Below are 16,299 nucleotides of genomic sequence, written 5' to 3'. Positions count from 1 at the left end.
TCGGGTTCGGTGTTCGTCGCTTTCTTGGCGCTTTTGTGACGCTTTCTTGGCGCTTTTTGAAAGGCTGCAAAGCAGCCAATCAACAAGCGTCATACTACTTGCCCCAAGAGGCCGTCACAGCCATGCCTACTATTGGCATGGCTGTGATTGGCCAGAGCACCATGTGACCCAGCCTCTATTTAAGCTGGAGTCACATAGCGCCGCCCGTCACTCTGCTCTGATTAGCGTAGGGAGAGGTTGCGGCTGCGACAGTAGGGCGAGATTAGGCAGATTAACTCCTCCAAAGGACTTGATTAATCGATCGATCTGCAGCTGTGCATCATTGAGCTGCTGAAATTCAAATGCTCACTGTTTTTAGGCTGCCCAGACCGTTTGTCAGTCACTTTTTTCTGGGGTGATCGGCGGCCATTTTGTGTCTTGTGCGGTGCTGCGACCAAGTGCATCCAAGCTGCGACCAAGTGCATTTAACCCTCAATGGTGTGGTTGTTTTTTGGCTAAAGCCTACATCAGGGTGAAGCTGTCACACCAAGTGCATTTAACCAGCAATAGTCTGTTCATTTTTTGGCCATATACTACATCAGGGGCAAGCTGCGCCCGTCACCAAGTGCATTTAACCCTCAGTAGTGTGGTTGGTCAAGCTGTCACACCAAGTGCATTTAACCAGCAATAGTCTGTTCATTTTTTGGCCATATACTACATCAGGGGCAAGCTGCGCCCGTCACCAAGTGCATTTAACCCTCAGTAGTGTGGTTGGTCAAGCTGTCACACCAAGTGCATTTAACCAGCAATAGTCTGTTCATTTTTTGGCCATATACTACATCAGGGGCAAGCTGCGCCTGTCACCAAGTGCATTTAACCCTCAATGGTGTGGTTGTTTTTTGGCTAAAGCCTACATCAGGGTGAAGCTGTCACACCAAGTGCATTTAACTAGCAATAGTCTGTTCATTTTTTGGCCATATACTACATCAGGGGCAAGCTGCGCCTGTCACCAAGTGCATTTAACCCTCAGTAGTGTGGTTGGTCAAGCTGTCACACCAAGTGCATTTAACCAGCAATAGTGTGGTTATTTTTTGGCCATATCCCAGTCTAATTCTGTCACTAAATCCATACCGGTCACCCAGCGCCTAAATACTAGGCCTCAAATTTATATCCCGCTAAATCTGTCGTTACCGCTGTACTGTTGTGGCTGGGCAAGTTATTTAGTGTCCGTCAAAGCACATTTTTTGTTCAGGGTTGAAATACAATTCCCAATTTAGCAATTTCATAATTTAGTGGTTTCTGCTATATCAGAGCTATTTGAAATCTATCCCTAAAAGGGTATATAATATTCAAGGTGCACATAGGGTCATTCAGAATAACTTCACACACACACGCTACTGTGCATTTCCAAGTCTAATTCTGTCACTAAACCCATACCTGTCACCCAGCGCCTAAATACTAGGCCTCAAATTTATATCCCGCTAAATCTGTCGTTACCGCTGTACTGTTGTGGATGGGCAAGTTATTTAGTGTCCGTCAAAGCACATTTTTTGTTCTGGGTTGAAATACAATTCCCAATTTAGAAATTTCATAATTTAGTGGTTTCTGCTATATCAGAGCTATTTGAAATCTATCCCTAAAAGGGTATATAATATTCAAGGTGCACATAGGGTCATTCAGAATAACTTCACACACACGCTACTGTGCATTTCCAAGTCTAATTCTGTCACTAAATCCATACCGGTCACCAAGCGCCTAAATACTAGGCCTCAAATTTATATCCCGCTGAATTTGAATACAATACATTGGGCCAAATAATATTTTTGTTGTTGTGGTGAACCATAACAATGAGGAAAACATCTAGTAAGGGACGCGGACGTGGACATGGTCGTGGTGGTGTTAGTGGACCCTCTGGTGCTGGGAGAGGACGTGGCCGTTCTGCCACATCCACACGTCCTAGTGTACCAACTACCTCAGGTCCCAGTAGCCGCCAGAATTTACAGCGATATATGGTGGGGCCCAATGCCGTTCTAAGGATGGTAAGGCCTGAGCAGGTACAGGCATTAGTCAATTGGGTGGCCGACAGTGGATCCAGCACGTTCACATTATCTCCCACCCAGTCTTCTGCAGAAAGCGCACAGATGGCGCCTGAAAACCAACCCCATCAGTCTGTCACATCACCCCCATGCATACCAGGGAAACTGTCTCAGCCTCAAGTTATGCAGCAGTCTCTTATGCTGTTTGAAGACTCCGCTGGCAGGGTTTCCCAAGGGCATCCACCTAGCCCTTCCCCAGCGGTGAAAGACATAGAATGCACTGACGCACAACCACTTATGTTTCCTGATGATGAGGACATGGGAATACCACCTCAGCATGTCTCTGATGATGACGAAACACAGGTGCCAACTGCTGCGTCTTTCTGCAGTGTGCAGACTGAACAGGAGGTCAGGGATAAAGACTGGGTGGAAGACAATGCAGGGGACGATGAGGTCCTAGACCCCACATGGAATGAAGGTCGTGCCACTGACTTTCACAGTTCGGAGGAAGAGGCAGTGGTGAGACCGAGCCAACAGCGTAGCAAAAGAGGGAGCAGTGGGCAAAAGCAGAACACCCGCCGCCAAGAGACTCCGCCTGCTACTGACCGCCGCCATCTGGGACCGAGCACCCCAAAGGCAGCTTCAAGGAGTTCCCTGGCGTGGCACTTCTTCAAACAATGTGCTGACGACAAGACCCGAGTGGTTTGCACGCTGTGCCATCAGAGCCTGAAGCGAGGCATTAACGTTCTGAACCTGAGCACAAACTGCATGACCAGGCACCTGCATGCAAAGCATGAACTGCAGTGGAGTAAACACCTTAAAACCAAGGAAGTCACTCAGGCTCCCCCTGCTACCTCTTCTGCTGCTGCCGCCTCAGCCTCTTCTGCTGCTGCCGCCTCAGCCTCTTCCTCCGCCTCTGGAGGAACGTTGGCACCTGCCGCCCAGCAAACAGGGAATGTACCACCAACACCACCACCTCCGTCACCAAGCGTCTCAACCATGTCACACGGCAGCGTTCAGCTCTCCATCTCACAAACATTTGAGAGAAAGCGTAAATTCCCACCTAGCCACCCTCGATCCCTGGCCCTGAATGCCAGCATTTCTAAACTACTGGCCTATGAAATGCTGTCATTTAGGCTGGTGGACACAGACAGCTTCAAACAGCTCATGTCGCTTGCTGTCCCACAGTATGTTGTTCCCAGCCGCCACTACTTCTCCAAGAGAGCCGTGCCTTCCCTGCACAACCAAGTATCCGATAAAATCAAGTGTGCACTGCGCAACGCCATCTGTAGCAAGGTCCACCTAACCACAGATACGTGGACCAGTAAGCACGGCCAGGGACGCTATATCTCCCTAACTGCACACTGGGTAAATGTAGTGGCAGCTGGGCCCCAGGCGGAGAGCTGTTTAGCGCACGTCCTTCCGCCGCCAAGGATCGCAGGGCAACATTCTTTGCCTCCTGTTGCCACCTCCTCCTTCTCGGCTTCCTCCTCCTCTTCTTCCACCTGCTCATCCAGTCAGCCACACACCTTCACCACCAACTTCAGCACAGCCCGGGGTAAACGTCAGCAGGCCATTCTGAAACTCATATGTTTGGGGGACAGGCCCCACACCGCACAGGAGTTGTGGCGGGGTATAGAACAACAGACCGACGAGTGGCTGCTGCCAGTGAGCCTCAAGCCCGGCCTGGTGGTGTGTGATAATGGGCGAAATCTCGTTGCAGCTCTGGGACTAGCCAATTTGACGCACATCCCTTGCTTGGCGCATGTGCTGAATTTGGTGGTGCAGAAGTTCATTCACAACTACCCCGACATGTCAGAGCTGCTGCATAAAGTGCGGGCCGTCTGTTCGCGCTTCCGGCGTTCACATCCTGCTGCTGCTCGCCTGTCTGCGCTACAGCGTAACTTCGGCCTTCCCGCTCACCGCCTCATATGCGACGTGCCCACCAGGTGGAACTCCACCTTGCACATGCTGGACAAACTGTGCGAGCAGCAGCAGGCCATAGTGGAGTTTCAGCTGCAGCACGCACGGGTCAGTCGCACTACAGAACAGCACCACTTCACCACCAATGACTGGGCCTCCATGCGAGACCTGTGTGCCCTGTTGCGCTGTTTCGAGTACTCCACCAACATGGCCAGTGGCGATGACGCCGTTATCAGCGTTACAATACCACTTCTATGTCTCCTTGAGAAAACACTTAGGGCGATGATGCAAGAGGAGGTGGCCCAGGAGGAGGAGGAGGAGGAGGAGGAGGAAGAGGGGTCATTTTTAGCACTTTCAGGCCAGTCTCTTCGAAGTGACTCAGAGGGAGGTTTTTTGCAACAGCAGAGGCCAGGTACAAATGTGGCCAGCCAGGGCCCACTACTGGAGGACGAGGATGAGGAGGAGGTGGAGGAGGATGAGGATGAAGCATGGTCACAGCGGGGTGGCACCCAACGCAGCTCGGGTCCATCACTGGTGCGTGGCTGGGGGGAAAGGCAGGACAATGACGATACGCCTCCCACAGAGGACAGCTTGTCCTTACCCCTGGGCAGCCTGGCACACATGAGCGACTACATGCTGCAGTGCCTGCGCAACGACAGCAGAGTTGCCCACATTTTAACCTGTGCGGACTACTGGGTTGCCACCCTGCTGGATCCACGCTACAAAGACAATGTGCCCACCTTACTTCCTGCACTGGAGCGTGATAGGAAGATGCGCGAGTACAAGCGCACGTTGGTAGACGCGCTACTGAGAGCATTCCCAAATGTCACAGGGGAACAAGTGGAAGCCCAAGGCCAAGGCAGAGGAGGAGCAAGAGGTCGCCAAGGCAGCTGTGTCACGGCCAGCTCCTCTGAGGGCAGGGTTAGCATGGCAGAGATGTGGAAAACTTTTGTCAACACGCCACAGCTAACTGCACCACCACCTGATACGCAACGTGTTAGCAGGAGGCAACATTTCACTAACATGGTGGAACAGTACGTGTGCACACCCCTCCACGTACTGACTGATGGTTCGGCCCCATTCAACTTCTGGGTCTCTAAATTCTCCACGTGGCCAGAGCTAGCCTTTTATGCCTTGGAGGTGCTGGCCTGCCCGGCAGCCAGCGTTTTGTCTGAACGTGTATTCAGCACGGCAGGGGGCGTCATTACAGACAAACGCAGCCGCCTGTCTACAGCCAATGTGGACAAGCTGACGTTCATAAAAATGAACCAGGCATGGATCCCACAGGACCTGTCCTTCCCTTGTGCAGATTAGACATTAACTACCTCCCCTTAACCATATATTATTGGACTCCAGGGCACTTCCTCATTCAATCCTATTTTTATTTTCATTTTACCATTATATTGCGAGGCTACCCAAAGTTGAATGAACCTCTCCTCTGTCTGGGTGCCGGGGCCTAAATATATGCCAATGGACTGTTCCAATGTTGGGTGACGTGAAGCCTGATTCTCTGCTATGACATGCAGACTAATTCTCTGCTGACATGAAGCCAGATTCTCTGTTACGGGACCTCTCTCCTCTGCCTGGGTGCTGGGCCTAAATATATGCCAATGGACTGTTGCAGTGGTGGCTGACGTGAAGCCTGATTCTCTGCTATGACATGCAGACTAATTCTCTGCTGACGTGAAGCCAGATTGTCTGTTACGGGACCTCCCTCCTCTGCCTGGGTGCTGGGCCTAAATTTATGAAAATGGACTGTTGCAGTGGTGGGTGACGTGAAGCCTGATTCTCTGCTATGACATGCAGACTAATTCTCTGCTGACATGAAGTCAGATTCTCTGTTACGGGACCTCTCTCCTCTGCCTGGGTGCTGGGCCTAAATTTATGAAAATGGACTCTTACAGTGCTGGGTGACGTGAAGCCTGATTTTCTGCTATGACATGAAGACTGATTCTCTGGTGACATGAAGCCAGATTGTCTGTTACGGGACCTCTCTCCTCTGCCTGGGTGCTGGGCCTAAATATATGACAATGGACTGTTGCAGTGGTTGGTGACATGAAGCCTGATTCTCTGCTATGACATGCAGACTAATTCTCTGCTGACATGAAGCCAGATTCTCTGTTACGGGACCTCTCTCCTCTGCCTGGGTGCTGGGCCTAAATATATGCCAATGGACTGTTGCAGTGGTGGCTGACGTGAAGCCTGATTCTCTGCTATGACATGCAGACTGATTCTCTGCTGACATGAAGCCAGATTGTCTGTTACGGGACCTCCCTCCTCTGCCTGGGTGCTGGGCCTAAATTTATGAAAATGGACTGTTGCAGTGGTGGGTGACGTGAAGCCTGATTCTCTGCTATGACATGCAGACTAATTCTCTGCTGACATGAAGTCAGATTCTCTGTTACGGGACCTCTCTCCTCTGCCTGGGTGCCGGGGCCTAAATATCTGAGAATGGACTGTTCCAGTGGTGGGTGACGGGAAGCCAGATTCTCTGCTATGGGACCTCTCTCCAATTGATTTTGGTTAATTTTTATTTATTTAATTTTTATTTTAATTCATTTCCGTATCCACATTTGTTTGCAGGGGATTTACCTACATGTTGCTGCCTTTTGCAGCCCTCTAGCCCTTTCCTGGGCTGTTTTACAGCCGTTTTAGTGCCGAAAAGTTTGGGTCCCCATTGACTTCAATGGGGTTCGGGTTCGGGACGAAGTTCGGATCGGGTTCGGATCCCGAACCCGAACATTTCCGGGAAGTTCGGCCGAACCTCTCGAACCCGAACATCCAGGTGTTCGCTCAACTCTAATCAACACATAATAATGGATTGGTTTAAATAAAAATAAAAAAACAAAAAATGATGTTCAAGGGTGAAAAAAATTACACGCTCCCTTATAGACATGCAGTGTTAGTTATCACCCCTAATGGCCTTAGAAACTGTGATTTTCTATAGAGTAAATAATGATAAAAATCTAACATGGTTGACTTATTAACCCCCACTTCTCCAGACTGGGGCAAAGCTGTGCATAGGTGACTGCTGCACCCAGGCCCTGGTGTCTGATGGGGCGCACGATGCCACACAAAGACACCAGTATTACAAATGTCATATGGTAGGCGGGGACCCTTTTACAGATTTTGCATGTACATTAGTGCACATTAAGTGGATGGTGGGCCCAAATTTTGCAGTGTAGAGGTCTGCCGTAGGAATGAATGGGGTGTGCTGCGACACACGGATTGGAAAAAATATATCAAACTGCTGAATTTTTTGGAGATTGGGATGTTGCAGTTGCAGCCTACTTGCGAGCTGCGCTGTGACCTGATTCATTTCTGTGGCAGCCCTGCTACACTGCCATGCCCAAAATAGCTGTGTGGCCGTACCTGAAATCATCAGCAGATCCCACACCCCAAATGACTACGTCTGTCCATAGCTGCGTGTATAAAGGCGCTGTGCGTTGCTTTACAGATCGCACTTATCAAACCTAACACTAGGTGGCAGCAGTTACACATGTAAAGCCATAGTGAGCGGCGACTGTTTACTAAAATTACATTTGCTTCCCTCCACTTTCTTCATGTTTGGGGTTTCCTGGCAAGACTTAGCTTGTAAATAAAATTTCACAGGCGGCTTTACAGCATGTGGATATCTAATATATATAAGGATTACATCAATCACATGAAGTATTTGAAATCTGTGAGCTGGAAACTATTAAGATGCCAGAAAAAATGAGACCACTGTGATGTGGACACAATAGCGGCTCACCCAACAATGGGAGTCACCTTGTTTTCTTAGCATGAGAAATAAGTGACCCCCAACTGTGCGTGGAGGGATGACATCAAATTCTTCTACATATTCTAATCTGCTATAGCAGTGGTGGGCAAACTTTTTTGTCAACTGAGCCAAATATCGCCAAAACCACGATAATTTTGTTTTTCGAGAGCCAGATTTTTAAAACCTAAAATATTGCGTCAACAGTACCAGTGAGGGCTATTAGGGCTCATGCACACGACCGTGTGCCCGCCGTTGCCATATTGCAGGCAGCATACGGCGGGTCCGGAATACACGGGCACTGGCCGTGTGTAGCCCGCATCATGGACCCATTCACTTCAATGAGTCCAGGATCTGGGATATGAGTGCTACAGAGTGCTTCCGTGGTGCTTCTGGCTGTGCCTCCGCACCGCAAAACAGTAGCGCATGCACTACTTTTTTGTGTGCAGCCCGCATCATGGACCCATTCACTTCAGCATGCGCTACTTTTTTGCAGTGCGGGCAGTCGGATGCGGATTGCGAACCCCATTCATCTGAATGAGTCCGCGATCCTCATGCAGCTGCCCCATGGTCTGTGTCCGTGCATTGCAGACCGCTATTTGCGGTCCGCAGCACAGGCGCGGCACCCTTACATTCGTGGGCATGAGCCCAGAGTGTGTTTTTACATACTTTTATATGTACTTTCTTTTATTTGGATCTTGATTATTATTTCATTTTATCTTTATAATTTTTTACTTTTATTAAACTTGTCTGCAGATGTGGATGTAATGTGGATGACGCACTTATGGGGGATATCTGTGGATGACGCACTTATGGGGGATATCTGTGGATGACGCACTTATGGGGGATATCTGTGGATGACGCACTTATGGTGGATATCTGTGGATGAAGCACTTATGGGGCATATCTGTGGATGACGCACTTATGGGGCATATCTGTGGATGACGCACTTATGGGGGATATCTGTGGATGACGCACTTATGGGGCATATCTGTGGATGACGCACTTATGGGGCATATCTGTGGATGACGCACTTATGGAGCATATCTGTGGATGACGCACTTATGGGGGATATCTGTGGATGATGCACTTATGGGGGATATCTGTGGATGATGCACTTATGGGGGATATCTGTGGATGACGCACTTATGGGGGATATCTGTGGATGACGCACTTATGGGGGATATCTGTGGATGACGCACTTATGGGGGATATCTGTGGATGACGCACTTATGGGGGATATCTGTGGACGACGCACTTATGGGGGATATCTGTGGATGACGCACTTATGGGGCATATCTGTGGATGACGCACTTATGGGGCATATCTGTGGATGACGCACTTATGGGGGATATCTGTGGATGACGCACTTATGGGGGATATCTGTGGATGACGCACTTATGGGGGATATCTGTGGATGACGCACTTATGGGGGATATCTGTGGATGACACATGTATAGCATAAGATGCCATATATGTGTCATCCACAGATATCCCCCATAAGTGCCCTCCACAGATATCCCCCATAAGTGCCTTCTAGTAAGTAAAGTAATGTATTAGTGGGGGGAAGGGAGGAGGCAGGGACACTTGCGGCGGGGCCGGTGCAGTGCCCGGCGCTGTGCACACACCGGGGTCAGCTCCCACCTTTCTGCTGCAGGACATTTCGCTCCTCCTGAGCGGCGGCCTCTTCACCACTCCTCACATGGCCGGCAGTGGGCAGCCGAACTAGAGCGCCGCTGCCCGCCCTTCTGCTGCTGTGCGCAGCGTGACATCTCTCCCTCCGTCATGCGCCTCCTGCCCCGCCTGCCTGCTTCATTCATAAAGTGGAAGGAGCAGACAGACGGGGCAGAAGGCGCATGACGGACATTTTGCAAGCAGCTTGAGCGGCGCGATATGGCTGCGCGACCGCCCACCCGCCAGCCCGCACCAAAGAGCCGCAGTGAAGGTTCTAAAGAGCCGCTTGTGGCTCGCGAGCCGCACTTTGCCGACCACTGCGCTATAGGAACACGTATGAGTATAAATGCCCAGAATCGTTTAGTTTCTCTGCTCTTAAAGACCGCACAGATCTTCTGCTGTCAATCCACTGCATACAATGAATGTGCAGAGCAGCTCCGAGTTGTATCCAAGAGCACCATGAAAATAAATCTGCCTGTCAGTTAATAATCAAGAAATGTGACATAAAGCAAACTATGTAGTAAATGTCACAAGACAGAATAAGAAATCTGATAAAGTAACTTAAGAAATGGAAAAAGCATCAGCACATACAGTATAAGACCTAGTTACACTGTTAATGAATGAATAATGGAGGAATCTCTCTGCAGCTATTAGATTAATTACATGGAGAAGCAGAGAGGTGGTGCTGTCAGCGTCTCCATCATTACCATGAAGGGAGGCTATGTGTGCTTTCATTATTGACAAGGAGGCAACACTATGTGTGCCTAATGTATTTACAGGGAGAGACAAAGAGACAGTACCATCTGTGTCTACATTATATACATGGACACACATGGAGACAGTACGTTCTATGTCTACATTATATACATGGACACACATGGAGACAGTACTATCTGTGTCTACATTATATACATGGACACACACGGAGACAGTACTATCTGTGTCTACATTATATACATGGACACACATGGAGACAGTACTATCTGTGTCTACATTATATACATGGACACACAGGGAGACAGTACTATATGTGTCTACATTATATACATGGACACACATGGAGACAGTACTATCCGTGTCTACATTATATACATGGACACACATGGAGACAGTACTATATGGGTCTACATTATATACATGGACACACATGGAGACAGTACTATCTGTGTCTACATTATATACATGGACACACATGGAGACAGTACTATCTGTGTCTACATTATATACATGGACACACATGGAGACAGTACTATCTGTGTCTACATTATATACATGGACACACATGGAGACAGTACTGTCTGTGTCTACATTATATACATGGACACACATGGAGACAGTACTATATGTGTCTACATTATATACATGGACACACATGGAAACATTACTGTCTGTGTCTACATTATATACATGGACACACACGGAGACAGTACGATCTGTGTCTACATTATATACATGGACATTCATGGAGACAGTACTATCTGTGTCTACATTATATACATGGACACACACGGAGACAGTACGATCTGTGTCTACATTATATACATGGACATTCATGGAGACTGTACTATCTGTGTCTACATTATATACATGGACACACATGGAGACAGTACTATCTGTGTCTACATTATATACATGGACACACATGGAGACTGTACTATCTGTGTCTACATTATATACATGGACACACATGGAGACAGTACTATCTGTGTCTACATTATATACATGGACACACATGGAGACAGTACTATCTGTCTACATTATATACATGGACACACATGGAGACAGTACTATCTGTGTCTACATTATATACAAGGACACACATGGAGACAGTACTATCTGTGTCTACATTATATACATGGACACACATGGAGACAGTACTATCTGTGTCTACATTATATACATGGACACACACGGAGACAGTACTATCTGTGTCTACATTATATACATGGACACACACGGAGACAGTACGATCTGTGTCTACATTATATACATGGACATTCATGGAGACTGTACTATCTGTGTCTACATTATATACATGGACACACATGGAGACTGTACTATCTGTGTCTACATTATATACATGGACACACATGGAGACAGTACTATCTGTGTCTACATTATATACATGGACACACATGGAGACAGTACTATCTGTCTACATTATATACATGGACACACATGGAGACAGTACTATCTGTGTCTACATTATATACATGGACACACATGGAGACAGTACTATCTGTGTCTACATTATATACAAGGACACACATGGAGACAGTACTATCTGTGTCTACATTATATACAAGGACACACATGGAGACAGTACTGTGTCTACATTATATACATGGACACACATGGAGACAGTACTGTGTCTACATTATATACATGGACACACATGGAGACAGTACTCTCTGTGTCTAATTTATATACATGGACACACATGGAGACAGTACTATCTGTGTCTACATTATATACATGGACACACACGGAGACAGTACGATCTGTGTCTACATTATATACATGGACATTCATGGAGACTGTACTATCTGTGTCTACATTATATACATGGACACACATGGAGACAGTACTATATGTGTATACATTATATACATGGACACACATGGAGACAGTACTATATGTGTATACATTATATACATGGACACACATGGAGACAGCACTATCTGTGTCTACATTATATACATGGACACACATGGAGACAGTACTATCTGTGTCTACATTATATACATGGATACACATGGAGATAGTACTATCTGTGTCTACATTACATACATGGACACACTTGGAGACAGTACTATCTGTGTCTACATTATATACATGGATACACATGGAGACAGTACTGTGTCTACATTATATACATGGACACACATGGAGACTGTACTATATGTGTCTACATTATATACATGGACACACATGGAGAAAGTACTATCTGTGTCTACATTATATACATGGACACACATGGAGAAAGTACTATCTGTGTCTACATTATATACATGGACACACAAGGAGACTGTACTATCTGTGTCTACATTATTTACAAGGAGAGACAGAGAGGCAGTACTATATGGTTGTTCTTCAAGGAGACCAGGCAGCAGTACTATCTGTGCTTATGTCATTTAGGTGGAAAAACAATGAGACAGGGACTAATTTGTAAACATTATCAATATTTTCAGGGATAGACGGGAGGTAACAAAATATATGATTACATAATTTTGCAGGCAAATGAATATCTATAACATGTGGAAGAGTTGGTGGCGGATTACCACAGCAGTTTGGCTCCCGTAAAGCAATAGTGATATCACTGCCTTGCAGTCCATTGGCCTTTCACTTAGTGCACTTTTCCTCTGTAGGACCCGGTGCTGTTCTCTGGGACACTGAGGATGAATTTGGACCCATTCAATCAGTACACGGATGAAGAAGTCTGGAAAGCTCTTGAACTCTCTCACCTCAAGCCATATGTAGAAGAGCTGCAGGAAAAGCTCTTCTACGAAGTAAGCGAAGGAGGAGAGAACCTAAGGTAAGAGCACAGCAGCACTGAGGAGTCTCCTATCTTGTGTTGATCCCCGTAGGCTCCTTCTGACAGACAAATCTTAAGACACAAGTTGCTCCGCCCCCCACCACCACTTGGCTAAATGACATTTATTGAGCCACTTTGTATTTTTTGTGATTTGTTAATTTCACAGATTTAGTAATTTACCAAATTCTGCACATCTTCATTCACACCTTGTCATGCTCTTCTACTTTTAATCTACTTCAGTCCAAATTATATCCCGTTTTCATTGGAAAATTGAACTTGTAAACGTGTACATTGTCTTGCATTTCCCTCACAAATGTTGTTGTGTGCAGTGTCGGGCAGAGGCAGCTGGTGTGTCTGGCTCGAGCGCTACTTCGCAAATCCAAGATCCTCATTATGGATGAAGCAACGGCCGCCGTGGATCTGGAGACTGATAATTTAATCCAGAGGACCATCCGCAGTGAATTTGCAGACTGCACAGTGTTGACCATTGCACATCGGCTGCACACCATCATGGACAGTAACAAGTGAGGACACTGCTTATCATCCCTTTTTCTTAGGCTCAATCATGTCAGACACTGGGCAGCATAGGTGTTAGTGCAGAGTCATAGCTGACATCCTCTGTAGGCACGGTCCATGGTTTGACAGGGCCTCATGTTTGGTGTATTTCTACTCATAATGTGTTGTCCTGTTAGTGACCTTGTTTCTTTATTAGATTCTCCCCTGTGTCCGACCCCTCATCTGCTTTGTGATTCTGGATCCTGTTATTTCACTTGTCCTGCGCATATTAAGGGGAAAGGGGATGTAAACCTGTGGGCCTTTACTGGGGACCTCACAAGATAAACATCCTGCAGACTGTCCAGAGACAGAACTCCTTGGAATGTGGTGAAGGAGTAGGGGTCAGCGTGGACTTCTTCACCTTTTGCTCAAGGACCCTCTAGAAGATGCTAGGCTGATAAGTAGAAGGGTGGTTGGGGACTGCTAATTATTCAAAGACCTACCAGCCAGAGGTAATTTTGGAGAGACAAAGTAGAGGCAGTTGGGGGTGGTAGTTGTAGTTGCTGTTGTGTACTTAAGTGTCAGGATCTGTGTTGAGGCCAGATCCTGGGGCCATGTGTGATGATTGTCAGGTCGCGAAGATGTTTTGAGGCTATCTCCTGAGATATCACTGTTAGATTAGATTATAAACAAAATGCTTGAGCTCTGCCTGGATCGTCTAGCCTCTGTATAAAGGACCCTTAAGTCGCCCTCTCGTGGCCTTCTAGGTTATTTAATTGCATAGTTGCTGTATACTCTGTTCTGGCATTTTGTATGACTTTCCCGACCAATGTTCACCACACCTCATTGACATCACATGATGTTTGAAGGGAACTGACAACTGTAAGCATATATCTGACTCATAAAAAGTGGTTGTCACATTTCAAGTCCACTGAGTTCTTGACCGGAGTAGATACTGTCCCCTATTACAATAAAAGGATATGTACTTCAATGAGTAAGTACATTAAAGGCAGACTACGAGCTGTAACCCAGGGCCAGGACTGTTCGAGAGTTGTAGTTGTTTTGCTAGAAGTCCTAGTGATTTTCCAAGTTTCATCTTAGAAAATCATGGACACTTCCAGGTTTTAAAACAACTAAAATGGAAAATAGTAGTAAAATAGTATCTTTTGTCTTTTTCGTTTTTAGGGTCATGGTGTTGGACGCTGGAAAGATAATAGAATATGGTAGTCCAGAAGACCTCCTGGTGAGCAAAGGACACTTTGCCTCTATGGCCAGAGATGCTGGCATTGAAGACACCAACACCACATCACTGTGAGCCTAGAGGATGTAGACGTGTGTGATGAGACCTCAGCATGGACTCTCTTAGAACTCTTTGAGCATTGACTGCTGCCAACCCAAGACAAGTCATGAAGCAATGTAAACTTTGGGAAAAAGATTATCAGCAGTGGAGGGGAATATTGTTAATTGGAAAGTGGATTATAAGCTAAGATGAGCAATCTTGTGTGATGTCATTGAATTTATAGTAACAAGTGAATATATGGTAATAATTACGTGACTGTAGCACTGTCCATATGGCTTCATTATTCCTTCTCCGTAAAAGTCTTGGGTACTTTGGCGGAACATGGCATATTTAAATCCTGCATCTTTGAGACACTTTTTTGACTGAGGGAAAATGTGATCTCTTGCAATTGACTTCAACTGCGAAGCCAGGGTATACATGGATATGAGCATCATACTTGTGAAGCATAGGAGGCTGTCCTGGTCTCTGTTTCAAAAACTTTGCTATAAAAGTTAATGGAGGTGCCCCAGGCCAGCTAAGCTGTGTGGGAATGCAATGGGCACCTTCTACTGCATGTATGGTGGAGAAGCTGCCATGGCTAAGTTTTGTGACCAAGAGTTTTTCCAAGAATTTTTGCGAGGGACAACCTTCTGTGTCTTTGGGTATGCCATCAAACTGTAAGTTTCAGCAGTGGATTATTTTCTCCTGGTCTTGCATATGATGGTGAAGAACAACCAGGCAAGAATGGGCTGCAAAAAGTTGGGATTCTAGTTGTGGCACCCGGTCATCCAAGGAACTAATTTATTTTCTTCTGCTTCAGTGCCCCTTTTCCTTGTATGTTGGGTTATCATGGCAAATAAGGCAGATGTCCACTTGCATCTATCTAAGATGTTAAGGTCATTTGACACTGGTGGGTAGCTTATAAGACTTTCTTCGTGACGCTTTGTGGCTCACTTTGGGCATGGGATTTTCTGGTTTAAGGAGATTCATCTTCAGGTGCCGTTCTTTGGAATTTGTCCAGTATCAATTTTTTTTTGCTATGAGGCATTTGCACCTCCCTTTGAAGGCATGATGGATATTCTGTAGGTGGTGTGATACCACAGGTGCATCCAACTGTCCAATGGGTAGAATTCAGCAGACTGAGTTGTAGTTTGCAACAGGTGCAGTGCCACATCTTGGAGGTCACTTCCTCTAATAACCATTATCTTCTCATTTCTACATAATTTTGTGAATGAACGGTCTTACTGTGTATTTATGTAAATATTAAACACATTTAAAATTGAATACTGGTACTTAATTGGAATTTGTCACCAGACAGAGCATCTAAATGGTTGTCAATTGGAAACCCCCTTTTAGGCAGCTGTCCCAAACTATAAGCCAAAGTGAAGGGCATCTACAAAGAGTGTCCTTCTCTGAAGGACCTGTTATATCCATGCATTAAAAAAAAGCAGCAGTCATTTAATTGTAAAGGTGTAATGCTTCATTTCTCCTGTGGTGGTGCTGCAGGAAAAGGGCACATTTGTTGTTGGATCTCCCCATAGATCACAGCTGATTGCTGAGGGTCAAGCAGCAGGACATCCTCTAACAAGCTTATCATTGTGTGACAAAATGGGATTGTCCA

At 46.4% G+C, this 16,299-nt stretch overlaps 1 protein-coding gene across 1 annotated transcript in view; it reads left to right on the top strand.

Annotated features, from left to right (window-relative positions):
* The window catches only part of LOC122941129 (ATP-binding cassette sub-family C member 2-like), a 122,493-nt gene extending 106,531 nt beyond the window's left edge, over positions 1-15,962 (top strand). The window contains exons 30-32 of the mRNA XM_044298155.1: positions 12,738-12,904; positions 13,234-13,428; positions 14,585-15,962. Of these exons, the coding sequence (XP_044154090.1) occupies positions 12,738-12,904; positions 13,234-13,428; positions 14,585-14,714 (492 nt within the window). The 3' untranslated portion in view covers positions 14,715-15,962. The remainder of the gene's footprint in view (positions 1-12,737; positions 12,905-13,233; positions 13,429-14,584) is intronic.
* The last annotated feature ends 337 nt before the right edge of the window (positions 15,963-16,299 follow it).

This window comes from Bufo gargarizans, chromosome 6 (assembly GCF_014858855.1).
Source record: "Bufo gargarizans isolate SCDJY-AF-19 chromosome 6, ASM1485885v1, whole genome shotgun sequence".
NCBI classification, from domain to species: Eukaryota; Metazoa; Chordata; class Amphibia; order Anura; family Bufonidae; genus Bufo; species Bufo gargarizans.
The sequence above is the reverse complement of the archived record's forward strand: the minus strand, read 5'-3'. Positions and strand labels throughout refer to the sequence as shown.